This window comes from Vicugna pacos, chromosome 26 (assembly GCF_048564905.1).
Source record: "Vicugna pacos chromosome 26, VicPac4, whole genome shotgun sequence".
In the NCBI taxonomy this organism is placed as follows: domain Eukaryota; kingdom Metazoa; phylum Chordata; class Mammalia; order Artiodactyla; family Camelidae; genus Vicugna; species Vicugna pacos.
Window position 1 is genome coordinate 2,885,245 of NC_133012.1, and position 17,284 is coordinate 2,902,528.

At 41.4% G+C, this 17,284-nt stretch overlaps 1 protein-coding gene across 2 annotated transcripts in view; it reads right to left on the bottom strand.

The window, feature by feature from the left end:
- Nucleotides 1-17,284, bottom strand: part of HOOK3 (hook microtubule tethering protein 3) — a 93,718-nt gene that overhangs the window by 46,406 nt on the left and 30,028 nt on the right. For both annotated transcript variants that reach the window (XR_012064347.1, XM_072950155.1), the window contains exons 6-9: nucleotides 15,195-15,262; nucleotides 7,922-7,984; nucleotides 6,420-6,503; nucleotides 903-1,066 (exon numbers count right to left, since the gene is read on the bottom strand). Coding sequence is in view for 1 of the 2 variants with exons in the window: in XM_072950155.1 (XP_072806256.1) it covers nucleotides 903-1,066; nucleotides 6,420-6,503; nucleotides 7,922-7,984; nucleotides 15,195-15,262 (379 nt within the window). In the remaining variant the exon portion in view is untranslated. The remainder of the gene's footprint in view (nucleotides 1-902; nucleotides 1,067-6,419; nucleotides 6,504-7,921; nucleotides 7,985-15,194; nucleotides 15,263-17,284) is intronic.

The window sequence follows — 17,284 nt, forward strand, 5'->3', positions numbered from 1 at the left end:
TGCAGGACACATTTATCCTTTCCTTCCTTTACCCTTCACCATCCAGCTGTCGATGGACCCTTTTCCTCCTTTTTGGCCTCTTCCTCTCCCAGGAGATGTGTTTAAATCAGTTTGCTCTTTAAATAAATCTGTCTCTATTAGCCATGTGTTTGCACGGTGTCCCATTAAACGCTGCCGAGGAAAAGGTACTAACCTCTTTAAGTTCAGTCCTTGTCCATTTTTATGGCATCTGGCCCTTTAAGTAGATACGTTTACTCATTTACTTTGACATCCTGTCCCTGCAGTTTGTGACCTAATTTCCTGTTCTGTTTTTAAAGTAATTTCAGATTTTGAGTGAACTTCATCTTTCTCGTGAGTGGCTCCAGCTCGCCCTCAGGCTCCTTCACTAGTTCTCCTAGGGTCTGCCTTTACCTGCCCCAAAGTGCCTGGCGGGTGAGGGTGGGGCAGATGTGAGGGGCACTGGGCCAGGGTTTGATTTCTCCCTTTCACTCACAGTTACAGCTCAGTCGGGGCGGTCTGTCTTCGAGCCACACTGAGGGTGAGCATGGATACAAGCCTCCTCCCTGATGTGAAGTTATTTCACACTGTGTGGGAAGACTTTCGGGAAGTGGTTAATTTCACCGCCTTGTCAATCTGCAGCTACCCCGATGTCCTAACGCTATATTCTTTAAAAAAATATATTTTATTTATTTATTATTGTATTATTTAATTATTTTATTTTGGCAGGGGAGGGGCGGTAACTAGGTTTATTTATTTTTAGAGGAGGGACTGGGGATTGAACCCCTCATGCATGCTAAGCATGCACTCTAAGCTATATCCTCCCCACTAACGCTGTAGGGCATGAAAACTTTAAAGGACATTACCAAATTTTTAAAAATGAGATTGAGTGAGTGGGTCTTTACCTGAATGTTTCTTCTTGGAGCTGTTCTAACTGAGTCTGCAGCTGCAGATGCCGCCTTCCCGCAGGACTGTTAGGATCTTCTATAGAATCAGACTGATTAAGTCTTTCCATCAACACCTGATTCTCTGCCAACAGACTACTCTTCTCCTCCTGCAAGGCTGCGACCTGTCAGGATGGAGGAAAGAGCCCTTATATTCATCAGTTACACTGAAATCGGCATAATCACATGTGAATTACCAAGACTCTGTTTTTAAAGGAGTGCAATCAACCTCCACTTAAGACGTTGATTTTGGGAGTATTTCACGGGCAGAGCAATATGTAAGAGTAAGGAGAATTCATTTTTTATATTTGAAAAGATAGTTCACCAAAGAAGATACACAGATGGCAACTAAGGATACAAAAAGATACTCACAATTAATCAGTAAGGAAATGCAAACTGAAACCACAATGTTTTCTACCAATACACTCCCACTGGAATGCCAAAAATTAGCGACTGGCTGTACCAAGTGCTGGCAAAGATGAAATCTAATGGGAGGCTCAAACACTCCTGGTGAGTGTGTGAAATGTTCCAAACATTAGGAAAACCAGATTGCGTTTTCCTAAAAAATGAAACATGCAACCCAGACATTTTACTCTTAGGTGTTTATTGACCAAAGAGAGCAGGCCACACCCTCCTTGAAATCCCAGGATGCCTTCCCCTCCTGGTTTCTGTACCACTTCCCCGGTTTTACCTTCTCTTTTCCTTCAGTCAATTGTTCTTTATTTCTCTGCTACAAGGGCCCACGGCTTTTCTTTTCTAAGTACAGTGATGGCTGCCAGTTTCCTGGCTGTAAACGCTGTTTACTCACTGACAGCTCGCACGTTTCCATTTCCAGCCTGGACCCCTGAACTGGGTATCACATTCGCTTGGATGTCTAATAGCATCTCACATCCAAACTGTCCAGGTGGGACTCTCAGCTGCTCCCGATGCTCTGTCCTCCCCTCCATCCTTCAGGGGCTCCATCAGAAGCCTGAACATTTCACTCTGACACCCACATCCACAGTTTCAGCACTTATCACTGGCTCTGCCTTCAGACATGTTTTGACCACTTCTCAGTTCTGATTTAGGCCAATATAATTTTTTAATGCAATGGCCTCTAAATTAGTCTCCTTGATTTGGCCTTTAGTCTATTCTCCAACCAGCAGCCACTAAAATCCATTAAAACAAAACTCAGATCAAAAGCCTCCAGTGACTTCCCACTTACTCAAAGTCTTTACCAAGCTTTAAGGGTTCTCCAGACGGATGTCCTCTTCCTTGGCATGTACCCCTGCCGTCCTCACCCTTCTGCTGCTCCTCAAACTCAGCAGCCACACTCCCATCCCCGGGCCTGTGCCCTGAGCCTGTGTGCGCTGCCCTGGGAAATCTGTGAAGGCTGCTCCTCCACCCACACAGGATTCTGCTAGCATGTCACCTTCTCCAGCAGCCTTTATGGGGCACCCATATAAAACGAATCCTTCCCACCCTTCTCTCCAGTCTGCCTTCCCTGCTTATTTTTCTCTAGAATACTTATCACTACATCGTAAACTATGTTCTTACTTTGTTTATTGTCGGTCTTCTTTCCTCGAGTGTAAGCACCTTGGGGCAGAGACGTTCTATCCACGTCTGTGTTTCCCCATCTTCACTGTATCTAAGGCAACTGGAACAGTGGATGGTATGGAGCACGTGCTCAGTAAATACCGAATAAATGAATGAACCTGAAACGCCAGCTCCATAACTTGTCAGATTTCCATAAATGCATGAGTCTTTGCTCAGAATAGGGCAGCAGCTCAGTTCTATGCCACTGGGCTGTCTCGTTCATTTCTGGTCTTTTATTCTTTTTAAAATAAATAGATAAGGCTTTAAAAATTTTAAACTTTCTTTGCTACTAATTTCTAACTTAAACTGCACTTTGGTTTGAGAGCATGATCTAAAGACACAGATTCTTTGAGTTTTATTTAGAACTGCTTTACAGGGTAGAATGTGGTCAATTTTTTTTTAATTGAGTTATAGTCAGTTTACAATGTTGTGTCAATTTCCAGTGTAGAGCACAATTTTTCAGTTATACATGAACATACATATATTCATTATCACATTCTTTTTTGCTGTGAGCTACCACAAGATCTTGTGTATATTTCCCTGTGCTATACAGTATAGTCTTGTTTATCTGTTCTGCATATGCCTGTCAGTATCTACAAATTTCAAACTCCCAGTCTGTCCCTTCCCACCCCTCTCCCCGCTGGCAACTACAAGTTTGTATTCTGTGTCTGAGTCTCTGTTTTGTATTTTCTGGTTTTCTTTTTTTTTTTTTTTTTTTAAGATTCCACATATAAGCGACCTCATATGGTATTTTTCTTTCTCTTTCTGGCTTACTTCACTCAGAATGACATTCTCCAGGGACATCCATGTTGCTGCAGATGGCATTACGTTGTCGTTTTTATGGCTGAATAGTATTCCACTGTATAAATATTAGAATGTGGTCAATTTATATGAAGTGATCACAAGTGTACAAAACTATACCTTAATACTAGCCTTATGAGACTAGCAAATGCTGCTAAAATATTTTAATTCAATATATTTGGCAGGAATCCTTTTCACACATACAGAAAAAGGAGACCAATTAAAAATAATACATAAACACGATTTAAGAAAAAAAATGAAGGCAAAGGGGCTTATCATAAAACATAAAAAGCTACAGTTTCCAGCTGAGTTTTTCCACTTCCAAGAGACAATTAGTTTTAATGTTCCTAATTTTATTGCTCCTGGCTATGACTTTACATCTCTCAATAATGTTACATTCCATTCTTTCTTGATTTATCAACCTCAGACATTATCTGGTGACTCTCTCCTCTGACGTGTGAAATTATAGCCACGTGTGCCATCATCCCTCCTTTGCACAGTTACAGCACTATTCTTGCCTCCGTCACTGGTCACCTCTGCAGTTTCAAACACCCACTTGTTGACTCACTGACTCAGTCTCCTGCTCCCTCATTCACTCACTCAAATATTCACTGTGTGTCCACTGCATGCCAGGCGTTGCTGCATGTGTGTGTGTTAGATGTTCAAAACAAAGCATCCCAGTAAATATATAAACAAAAACAAATCACACTGAACAAGAAAGTAGACTAATAAAAATGTGCAAAAACTAGAGTGGAGAATGCTGTGCAGAGGGCTAAAGTGAGAATGAGAGGAGAGACTGGATGATGACTTCAGACTGGTGACCGAGGAGGTCCTTCCCAGCGAGGCCAGATTTGGTACCAGGCTCACCGACATGCCCAGTAGATATTTTATGACAAATAAACCAGGTGGTTTTGAGCTGAGACTGGACAAGGAGGAGCCAGCCAGGGAATGACTGCATTTGTGTATAGCTCAATTTTAAAACTTGAAAAAATTAAGAATGATATTATGACTGGGTAAATATCATTTACCATGAAACTTGACAAGTGTGCAAAGACTACACTTCTTCCTGTCTGCATCCAAAGCAGTGACCAACTCTTATGTCTTTCAGAGCAAAATGATTTCAGTAGAAAATACCGTGAGCGCCGTGGACCCATGACCCAGCTTCAGCAAGTATCAAAACTTGGCCAATTATGCATCATCTGTTCTCCATCCACTCCCCCCACCGCCCTGATTTTGACAGAAACCCCAGACAAATAATTTCATTTCTTACTTTCTGTCTTTTTTGTTTGTGAGAGATTTCTTCAACTTTATTTTCAACCATTCCATCAATTGTTTATACTGACAATTCTATTTTTAATTTACTTAAGTGTCTCTTGATGTCTGATTTTTTTCTTTTTAAAACAGCATCCTGTCCTCATTTGATATATGCGATACCTTCACCAATTTCACTGAGGGTATTAAATAGTTAAAAAGAAGACTCACTTCTTGGGGCCCCAACCTTCTGCACTTCCTCTAGGGCTAGTTTCCTGTTTATCCCTTTCTTGTTATGCAGATTTTCCTGACACTCAAGAGTCAGTTAACAGCATGTCTTGGCTACTGTATACAGTGCTGCTGTGAACACTGGGGTACATGTATCTTTTCACATTAGATTAAAAAGAATAAAATAATGCCATTTGCAGCAACGTGGACGGACCTAGAGATTGTCATTCTAAGTGAAGTCAGCCAGAAAGAGAAAGAAAAATACCACATGATATTACTCATATGTGAAATCTGTTAAAAAAAAAAAAAAGAAAAAAAAGGACACATGAACTCACCTACAAAACAGAAACAGACTCGCAGACATAGCAAACAATCTTATGGTTACTGGGGAAAGAGAGTGGGAGGGGATAAATTTGGGAGTTTGAGATTTACAAATGTTAGGCACTATATATAAAAATAGATTTTTCTAAAAAGTTTCTTCTGTAGACACAGGGAACTATGTTCAATATTTTGTAATAACCTATAATGGAAAAAAATTGAAAATGAATATATGTATGTATATGCGTGACTGGGACACTCTGCTGTACACCAGAGATTGACACATTGTAATTGACTGTATTTCAATTAAAAAAAAACAAAACAGAATCAGAAACACACACACAAAAAGAATCAGTCAACAGCAAACTGTTCATGGGATTCACTTCTGGGCTTAACTGCAAGAAGCTGGTCTTTCTGTGAATTAGAGAACCCAGAAAGGTCAAAAGGAAAAGGGCCTGACCCTGTAATACTGATACTCAGTCTAACCTCCTTACTTCTGTTTAACCTCTTTAGAAAGGAACCCTCCGACTGGGAAGCGGCTGCAGGTCAGTGTGCCTGCAGCGGGGGACAGGGTGATGAGGCCGAGCTCCTCTGCAGGGCACCCGCTCCGGCCTCACTGCACCTCCTGCGCACTGCGTTCTCTGGGGCCTGCAGCTGCCTTCCTCGGCAGCGGTGGCGCTTCTGGCCACTGCCCCTTTAACTCCTTCAGCCCCCTCGGCACTTTCTCCAACTGCCTTCTGCCCGTCTGAGATTGATGCTGACTGGTGCAGTGCTGTCACTGGCTGTCACCAAGCTGCTCGTTCAATATTCAGGAGTCCGGTGAGCCGACTGTTAAACTATCAATAACTTGGAATCGGTCACTGAGAAGGTGTTTATACCGCAGAAATTGGCAAACTGCGGAAATTAGCGAACACTACAAATCAGGGCTTCAGAAAAATCTCCCCCACCCTCTGGAGAGAGGATCTCTCTCCTTTCTCTTCTCTTGTGAGCTCACCCCATTTTAATCCACTCTCTTTCTCTCTCTGGCCTTCTGAGACGGCCCCGTGCTCTGTCTATGGAGTGTGCATCTCTCTAAATAAATCTACTTTTACTCAAAAAAAAAAAAAAAAAAAAAAAAAGACTGCGAGAAGGAAGGAAAGCTCCGATCTTTGCTCAGCCGGCGCTCTTTCACCAGGATCTGTTTTTCCTTCTTCTTCTCTAATTAGGGCCATGGTACAGTCAACTGCCCCGTGTGCAGGACCCAGCGCACGTGGTGGGACTCGGAGCGTGAGTTTTGAACAGGCAGGGCAGGAACAGACCTCCTACCTGCAGATCCAACTCGTGGCACCTTTGGGCTATTTCCTCCTTGGCTGACAAAGCTTCATTTAATTCCTCTGAAGTTTTCTTCAGCTGGATGGAGACACAGAGCTACAGTTAACATGTCAATATCAAGTGGCCATAGCTAGCAATTGCATACACAGAATTAAAACATTCCCACCTTTTCTTTCTGTGGGGCGGGGAGAAATCTAGAACGCTTTTGCACAAGTCAAAGGAGGCACTTCTAACCTTGAACATCTTTTAGCCCTCAGTCTTGTCTTTCCTGTACTTTGAATTTGGCTCTTTGAATAGGGGTTCGACTGATAAAACATAGAGCTAGCGTATTTCAACCCAAGTGTTCAGTCATATTAAACGTTTGTGTTAATTTTGTATATCAGTTTTGAAACTTTTGTTTTAAAACAAAAGACTTTTGTTATTCTGAGTCTCAACACAAACCAAACAGTCCTGAATTGTGTCCCATTATTATAATAAACTCTTAAGTTAGCATACATGAAAAGAATTCATTAAAGTTAATTTTTTTTTAAAAAAAGAAAAAATGATTAAAAAAGTTATATGGGCTTTTCATGTGACCAAATTTCTATGTAATACAGATACAAAAAAATGCACTCAAGCTAACAAGTTTAAAATCAAACACCACAAAGGAAAGGAAAGACAAATTACAATTTGTGTTACAATTATAGCCTGCCTAAAGATTTTCCTGCAAAACATTCAGAAACCACAGGGAAGAAATGAGAGAAAACACAGATTACAAAGACTGCTACCCATGCTTTGGAATAGATATCCCAGAATAGCAGGAAGATGGAAACTGACAATGTAACAGTATTTTCTTAAAAAGCAATAATTAAAATTACAAATCAACTTTCCTGTTAAAAACATAAGAATACATTGCAGAGTTCCTTTAAAAATATTGTAGTTCCAGGAAAAAAGAAAATAAACAGACATAAAACCAAAAAAAAAAAACAAACCAAACAAACAAAAAAAACAACAAAAAAAGAAAAATACTGTAGTTCCTTAGTGCATTTAAATATTTCCTGACCAATTGGTCACTTCCTCACAAGGATGAAGGGTAGAGGAGACATTCAATTAAAGGATAACATAAAATAAAAGGTAAAATATCTTTCACATTATAAATAAACCAGAAGATTAAATGCATGTCATTTTGCACGAAGGCATCTATTGTGTTAAATGTGGCATACATAAAGATACCACTAATGGAAAAACTATAACTAGAAAATACAAATTACAGTAAGTTAAAGAAGTTAATTTATTTTAAAGGGGCTGGGTTATGCAATAATACAGTTATGACAAAAATTTAATCACAAAGGTGTGATATACATTAGTAAAGTGGCTTAAGTTCTTGAATTTTTGGCAAAAACAAAGAATTATACCAATATATTTTGTAAGCAATTTCAACGGAAACACTGTACTCATTCATGTTTAAAGTTTCTCCTTTAATCTCTGCGTGGATAAAACAATGCAAGGTCAGGTACCTGGCGGTCAAGGTCAACGTAGGCATCATTTCCAGCAGAGACAGGAGACTCTTTACTCATCAGCTGAAATCAAGATTCAAAAGATTACAACCATGAGACGGAAAAGCCAGTCTATATAATATGCTTACACAACAAACATGAACACCCAGCGGCTAGGGAATTATAAAAATTAAAATGAAAACACAAATGTAAAAGGGACACTTTCTTATACGTGGAAGCTTCTGTCTGGACCTTTGTTGCACTGCAGGATTAGCCCTCACTTAAAATTGCACGTCTAAATTCTGGTGCATCCTCAAGGGAGGGCAAGTCGTGAGAATCAAGTATTGCTTACTCTTCTCACTAAAAAGACAAGTCTTTTAGCTGAAAAATGTGGCCAAATGCTTGAAAACATTGACTTTTCAGTAAAAAAATACAGCAACACGAAGTAACTCTTTCTTTCCAATGAATAAATGTGGGCAGTGTCAATCCCAGTCCAAATTCCAGGCGAACGTTCACTGATCCCTCATGTTGCAAAGAGATCCGGAGGGGGTGTCAGGGTCTGGGGAGAAGGGGAGAAAATTCTGAACGTGACAAATGTCAGGGGCATGTTCAAACGTCCCAGTTTTCTACCGTTCCCTTCTCATGTTCTGTCTGAGGGACGACAGAGGGACTATCAGACATGTGGGGATGGACTAATGGGAGAGCCTGTCATTTCAGCCTCACGCCACTCTCTGAAGAACTGAAATGCTAAGTTCAGCTGCACCTTTTTCTTGGCATCCGTGGTTCTCAAAGTGAGGTCCCCAGGAGAGGGTATAGCTCAAGTGGTGGAGCGCATGCTTAGCATGCATGAGGTCCTGGGTTCAATCCCCAGTACCTCCTCTAAAAATAAAGAAATAAGTAAACCTAATCACTGCCCCCTCCCCGAATTAAATAAATAAATTAATTACTCTTCAAAGTGATGTCCCCAAACCAACAACATTGGCACTGCCTAGGAGCTGGTCTGAAATGTAAATTTTTGGGTCCCCGCCCAGATTTACTGAGTCAGAGACGCAGGGGTTAGGGCCCAGCATGCACACCTAGGTGTGAGACCCACTTGCGCTATACTGATGTCCTAAGAAGAGTGAAAATCTCTAAGCATTTAGAGGGGGAAAAAATCTCAGAAAGGGTTAAAAACAAAAACAAAAACAAAAAAACACTGGGTTCACTTTTTTATGCTTTTATTTTGAAAATATTAATAAAAAGATATTTCAAAGATCTTTCTTCCTGTTGAAAAATAAAACCCAATGCAGAGGGGTTAAAATTCAGAAAAAAATATACAGAGAAAAAAACCCCATTTTTCTACCATCCAGAAATAATCACCTCTGTAATTCCAATGTGTTTAAGAAGCTGGCTGTGCCAGGGGTCTCACGCAGCTCAAGTAAGAAGGACAAGCACTGTATCGTGCCATGAGGCTTCCAGGTCCTGTCCCTCTGGACTTTCTCCCTGGCTTTCCCGCACTGCCCACCGTTCTTACATCCCCGAACATTACTATTCTGTCTGCCTGCGGTTGACTCCCCCGCCTTCTGGCAACAGCATCGTCTTATTTTGGGAATCTCCCCCTCCACACTTCACTCTATACAGTTCATCGTCAGTTTCCAGTCAGTTACCTTCCGTTTCTAGCCTAGAGTCCATGGTCTATTATTTTGATGATTTTTGTCAATATAATCAATGCTCTTACTTCAATTCCTTCTACTTGGCAAAAATCTCAGTCCGAGACCAATCCAAATACCTGTCTCTTCTGTCCAAATATCCTAACTGCTAAGTACTGAGAGCGAAAACATTTTTAAAATCATAAACCACAATATACAGTTTCCAATCTCAACGGGGCCTTCAAAGATGCCCCAAGAGTGCAGCTTTGCTTTCCTAATCAACCGTCTGTTTACTGCCTTTAGAGAGTACTCCAGACCTTTCCTGCTCTCCACACTTCACCAACCCCCGCCACTCTCCATCAGAAAACCCTTCTCCCAGGTAAGAAATCCCCCAACTTCCTGTACCTTAACCTACAGAATTGGCAGCATTCATGCCCATCCTTTCCTTCTTCAGTCTTGTTATAATACAAGCGCTATTCCTCCCGTGCCAGGCCAACTCCTCCACTTACATGCTCTCAACCCTGTCTCTTCCCAGCTTCTCACAGACCCTGGGCCATTTACCATCCTGTCTCTTGGAATCTCAACCTCTCTCTCTCTTTCTTGTAGCTTCTTCCTATTTAGCAGTTAAAGAATTAAAAATAGTATCATTTACTTGACTACCATTCACATTTCTCCAGAGAAGATAACATACAAATGGCCAACAAACACATGAAAAGATGCTCAACATCATGAGTCTTTAGAAAAAGGCAAATCAGCCATAACGAGAAAACCACTCCACACCCACCAGGATGGCTGTTATCAAGAAGACGGACAGCAACAGGGTTGACAAGGAGGCAGAGAAATTAGAATCTTCATGCACTGCTGGTGGGAATGTAAAATGGTGCAGCGCTGGTGGAAAACACATCGACATTTCCTCAACAAGTTAAACATGGAATTACCAAATACCCAGCAGTTCAATTTCTGGGTATATACCCAAAAGAATTAAAAACAGGTGTTCAAAAAATCCCATACGCTCACATTCACAGCAGCACTATCCACAACAGCCAAAAGGGGGAAATAACCCAAATGTCCATGAACTGATGGATGAATAAACAAAATGTGGAATACTCCCACCACGGAATAGCATTCAACCATAAACAGGAAGTGAGTATTAATACCTGTGACAAAACCACCTTGAAAAAGGCAAATTTTATGTTATGAGTATTTTACCACAATAGAAGGAAGAAAAAAATCAAGGTAGCATCTGAATAAAGACACACAGACTGTCACCTTGCAAAAGCCATTCTTCAACTCCATACTTCTACCCGGCCAGCCCTGTCTTCCTCCCAGGTCCAGTCGGTCCCCAAGCCTGCTGACTAAAGCTCTGACGACTTTCAGTCTGCCCACTTCTCTCCAGCCTCCTGCCATAGCCCAGTCCAGGCTTCCACCGCCCTCGCTGGATCGTCACTGAGGGCTTAACTGCTTGCCTCTCCCGAGCCTTGCTCTGCTCCAATTCAATTCTTCTTCGGATTTTCTCCAATACAGACTTCAATGTATTTTCTCCCTAAAATCTACTCACTGGTTTCCAAAATTCCCAACTCTTTTAACAAAACTGCTCAATGTCCTACTGACCTTAAGGCTCCCGTCTCATCTCCGAGCACCTCGCAGAGTGTGCTAACGGGTTCTTCCTTCCACACCCCCGATGGGCCAGGCAGCACCTGCTCTTTCGTGCCTCTGGGACTGTGTGCACGACCACGTCTGCCCCTCCTCACCGCGTCCCATCCTTCGGTGCTCAGGTTAGTTCCCCGGGGAGCCCTCCCCAGCATCCCTGAACTGAGTCACATACGCCTGTTTTTCCCCTTGATGGCACTTTCCACTTTGAATGCTTTGAGTTCTCTGAATTGCTCATTTGGCCATTTCTCCATTTAGACTAACATTCTGTGAGGCCAGGACCATGTCTGTCTTTTCCACAGCTGGAGCCCAAAGGTCCATTATAGCTCCTGGTGCATATTAGATGCTCAATAAGTTACTTGCTAAACGAATAAAATGAATAAGCATATACATAATAAAATGAATACATAATACAGGTACCATCTAAAAAACCTAATTGTACCTACAATTTTATGTATTGCTCTGTTCACTTGACATTTTAAATGTTTTCCCTTTGTCAGAAGATACTCCTTTTTTGGTTTCAAATACCAGCCATAGAATATTCCATGGGATAGAGGTCCTGTAATTTAAATACCTGCTCACCAGTAGATATATATTGTTTTCACATTTCTGTTCATATAAAATAGTTAATAAACACTGTTGTGTCCAATCTTGTTATGAATTTCTAAATAATTCCCAGGGATAGATTCATAGAATGAAAATCACTCAGTCACAGATTTTAATTAAAAAAAAACAACCCTTGATTAAAGATCCAATACCTGTTACTACCAAAAAATTGGAAAATACAGAACCATTTAGAATTAACATTTTGGAAAGTTGTTTGGTTTTCACTCATCTTAATTTTTATTTTAAACAAAAATGGGATTATACGGTTCATGTGCTCTGTATCTTACCTTTTTAAACCTAATATAAACTTTCCCCATGTCATTACATATTCTTCAAAAAATATGCTTTAGTGTCTACGTAACATGCCAATATATTATTGTACCATAATTTATTTATCCATTCCCCTGTTGCTGGGCAGTTAGGTTATTTCTCATGTTTCAGTCCTACAAGATAATGTGGAAATAAACAATCTTGAGGTGACACAGTATGTCATGGAAGTGGGCTCTCCATGGATCTGAGTTCTAAGTTTGTCACCACTTCTTGTGTGAACCTGAGCAAGTAACTCACACCGTCCTGGCCTGTTTCCTCTTTCTTAAAATGGGTACAATAATAGGACACACCTCAAAGGACTGTAGTTGATTTTTTTGTCATTTTAAAAATTGTGGTAAAAAATATAGAACGTAAAATCTGTCATTTCAACAATGTTTTATGTGCACATGTCAGTAGCATCAATGACAACTGAAGTGAATTTTAAATGAGTTAACAGATTTAAGTGTTCAGTGACTACCAGCACGTCTGAGCACATAGCAGGTGCTAAACAAACGTGTGTTACTAATGTCACTATCTGTGTATTTCAGAGTTCCTTCAACTCCTAAAAGTGGAACCACAGGACTAGCTGCAGTAAGGCAGCACAGTTAACGGCCCTCTCATTATTCTTCCTGCTTTTGTTTAGTAACAGAATCCTCAACTTCTGGCTGAGTCCACGACCAGCGGGAATAAAGATCACGTGTCAGAGTTTCCGTGTGTGGCAGGGTGAGTAACAGCTGGATAACAGCTGGAAGTTTACTTAGAGGAAGTGGGGGACCCTCTTTCAGCCCTGCCTGCTGGCTGGACTGTGAACGTGAGGGCTGGAAGCCAAGCAGCCGCAGCTGGCCACGGGGTGGGACTCACGCGTTAAGGACGGCAGACAGTGAGATGCAAGAAAGCTGCGTCCCTGTGACTACAGAGCCAACCCAGGATCTCTTAAGAGCGAATTAAACTTACGCCTTGCTTGGGTGATCATCATTTTGTCATTTTAACACTCAATACTTTGTGTCTTACATGGCAAAGAGTTTACCCTCCTCCCTTCAGCGCTGACTGCCAAACTGATCATCTGCTAAAAGCTTTGCTTTTTTAGAAAGGTCCTGTATAATGAAAAGTTTGGCTGACCTCTGTCCCCAGTTACTGGGAGGCAGCCTCCAGATCCCTGGAACTTCTCTGACTGTCTTTGTTATTCACGGTGGGCCCTTAGATAGTTTAAGCAAAAGTGATGACTCTGGTTGGGGGCTGCTGGTGCCAGAAAAACCAACCATGCACTAGAAGGTTGGTGCTCTGTGCCACCTCTGGGGCGGAGAAGGGGCTGGAAATTTAGTTCAACTTTGGGGCCAGCGATGAAATCAATCACACCTATCTATGAAACCCCAATAAAACTCTATACTTGAAAGCTCAGGTGAGCATCCCTGGTTGGCAGTACTCTGAGTATTGTCACACATTAATGCCGGAAGGGTGACATGTCGTGATCCCATGGGGGAGGTGACAACAGAGGCTTTGAGTTTTGAGACCCTCACGGACCCCCACTGTTGGGGGAGCTGGTTCTGATGTGTATCCTTTTGCTATAATAAAACTGTCATTGTTATTAAGTTCTGTGAGTCACTCCAGCAAATTATCAAATCTGAGGGGTAGTGGGAACCCCTGGATTCATAGTGGATCAGATTTAAAAGAAAACATATTATCTTAATTTGCATTTAGCATTTTTCATGTTTGTCTGATGTGGGTTTTTTTTTCCTGTTAGTTACATTCTTACATTCTATACTGTTTCTAGTTCCCTTAAAGTTGTCTTCCATTGCTTTTATGATTCAAAAATTCTCACATCCTAAGATCAGCCAATTATTGATCTATATTTTATTTTTACTCTTATAGTTCTATGTTTGAACTATATTAAGTTCTATATATAGAATATCGTTCTAGATTTGATGGAGTTCAGGACACATGATCCCAAAACATGGCTCCTTGGCATACTGCGTGTTTCAGGCTGAAGGGATTTGTGCCAGAGCAGGTTAGGAAAGATTTTTCTGACGTTCCTCTGAAGCAGGTCTTAAGACCCTCATGAGAGAGGCACCTCACTGTGCTCAGAGGAAAGGAGCGGCCTTATCTCCAAAGTCAGAGGGATGTGGAAGGAATCTGAACAAACGGGGAAGGACTGGCTGCTTCCCTGGGGATGACACCGAGCTCAAACTCTTTCTTGCCCCATCACACTTTCCCATGTAACTCCACTCTTCATCAAACCTCGCAATGAAACACTCGGGTTTAAACACTTCTTTGGTCTTTATTTCTTTACGAAGGCTCCTGTGTCGTGTAAAACTTAAATAAATGTGTATGTTTTTTCTCTTGTTAATCTGTGTTTTCTATGGCGGTCCCAGCTCACAGCTTGGAAGGATGGAGGGGAAAAACGTTTTTCCCCTCCTACAGTTTCAAATAAATATTCATTTAGAAACTGCTTTGGGTGTGATTGGAGTTGAAGACTCATTTTCTGCCAAACAAGAAATCAGTACCTGGGGGGAAGGTATAGCTCAGTGGCAGAGCACATGCCTGGCACGCACAAGGTCCTGGCTTCCACCCCCAGGCCCTCTATTGAAAATAAATGAACTTCATTACCCCTCCCCCTCAAAAAGAAATCAAAACCTAAATGTGAGAGAGACTGCTGGGTTTAACACAGATATTATTTGTCATGGCTTTAGGAGTTAGTCTACTGCTCCTAATTCATTAGGGCATTTTTAAAGATTAGGACTAGTTACCAAATATCCATACCTGTAAGATAAATGTTTAACATTAAATAAAAATGAGGGGTGGGAGGGTACAGCTCAGTGGTAGAGTGTATGCTTAGCATGCACAAGGTCCTGAGTTCAATCCCCAGCACCTCCATTAAAAAAGTAATAATAGTAATAAACAAACCTAATTACACCCCCGCCAAAAAAAAAACAAAACAAAAAAACCAAAGCGAAAAATGAGACAAGCTATATCACAGGTGTAAGGAAAAAAATTCTCAAAAACTAAGTAGGAGAATCGCTTTTTAAAATCTTGACTTCGGTTCCTTAAACTCATGTTTGCTGCTTTAAGGTCGCGCACCCCGTAAGCACAAGGGTCCAACGTACCTCCTGAATGGCTGTCATGACAACGTGCTGAACGGACTCCTCCATCATCATAATGGCCTGGATGTACTCTGCAAACAAGAACAACCTGGGATGTCACCGTTCAGGGTAACGGCAGTTGGGGGGGGGGGCAGCTAAGGCATCGCGAACTCTTGTCAGTAGTTTCCTGTGTGTTGATTCTTCCTCCGATTCCTCAGATAGGGTTCAGAGGTAAAGTAAAGGCTGAACATCACAGAACTCATCTTCCCTTAAAATAAGTGCCTCCTCCCACCCACTCTACACACGGAAAGTTGAGGCTACAGCTAAAGGTCATGGGAATGGCGGGTCTCAGGAATGCAAAACAAGGAAACGGTGGAGCCTAAAGCCAGCATGGAAAGGACTCTATTCCTGTTTCTAAAATCAAAAAATCTTTCACATTATTCTCTGTTACACGCTAAAACAATTTTGAAGTCTGTGTTTTGTTCTTATGAGACATCAAAGCATTGAATTGTGTATAATTCCTTCCTTAACATCTTCTGTAATGGAAAAAAAAAACCCTTAGTGACCCTGAGAGCTGCTTAGGACAAAGAACTGCGATGAATTTAAAATAGAGATAAAATACTTATTGTATAACCCCGGGCTTAAAAAATAACAACCTGTGTCTCTAATAAGCTAAAGCACCAACTGCATCCATCCTACCTTCACCCCTGCCCCAAAGGGGAAGGATCCTCAGCCACTCAGTGGGGACAGAGTTGAAAAAAATATTTTCTTCCCAACTAAAACACCCGGGAAGGGGTTTACATTATTTTCAAATCCAACAATGGATGAAAAAAGTGGCATGAGGCGTAAAAGATTGATAGGCAGCTTGGATTTCAACAAATATGGTAAATATAGTTTAATGAGCAACATTTAAACAAGTCAAGTCATTAGGAAAGCCTCAACCAGCCTCTCCCCACTCTACACCCCCAAAAAACACCAAAACCTTGTCTCAGCACTCTAGTTTTACATGAAAGAGTCTAACTGTGAAATTGTTACAGTGACCTTTTGGGAAGAGACTCAGGTATTTGGAGTGCCAAACTGTAATCTCTTGCTTGATAGGTAAATTCTTTAAAAAAAAAAAAAAAGAGAGAGAGAATTTTGACAGCCCTATTAAATTATGACATTCCGGTTGTTAATGTCAAAGCTTTTAGTTTTTAAGGAAGTACTGTCTTCCAGCTACTGGTACCCAACCAAACGTGCGGTGACACAGACAATAAGACACAACACACTTAAATCACAGGCATGGGTCTCAGGCCAAAAGCAGGAACGCATCGTCACTTAACCACTATCTGGTCAAAAAAAAAAAAGAATTCCTTTAGTCTGAACTCAACTTTCTGTTTGCTTTGCTTTGTTAGTGAGGGGCATCTGTGTGTGCTGGGATGCAGGGGTGCCAGACACAGAATTCAAAGGCTACAGAGGAGCTGGCGGAGCTGGGATCAGAATGGAGGACCGTGGACATGGAGAGGACAGGCAGCGGCCTGGTCACGGGAGGGAGACTGATGGCAGCCCGGTGGACGTGAAGGAGGTGACGGCGGACAGGGAGGTCGGGGTTAGTCAGGTGTGAGGGGAAGCGTTAGTTAAGAAGCGGTGTTGCCACGTCAAGGCCCTTCCCCGCGAACACCGTAAAATGCCAGATGATAAAATGAGGATGAGAACCCCGTTAATGTACAAGTTTTGAAAAATAAAAAAAATTTAAATCTTAAAAGTCCAAAATACAAGTGTGTATGATTACTGAGGCCATGCTGGAGAATGAGGTGTGTGATGTCAGGGAGTTTATCCTGAAAACTTAGCCTATGGGTCCAGAATGTATAGCTTGGTTTAGTACTGAGAGTATTAAGTTATAATGTGGAAGAGACACAGATTTTCATTCCCACCTAGCCTCTCCCAAGCAAGAACTCCTGGGCAAGTCAAATAATACCTATAAGGTTTAATTTTCCCACCTGTAAAAAGTGGTTTTTGTTACCAGGCAGAAGGGAGACACTCAGTAAATATTATCATTAGTCTGTTTTCACTAATCTTTGCTTTTTCCAATTCATCACCATTTCTCTGTCCCAATTTGAGACATCAGATAACCA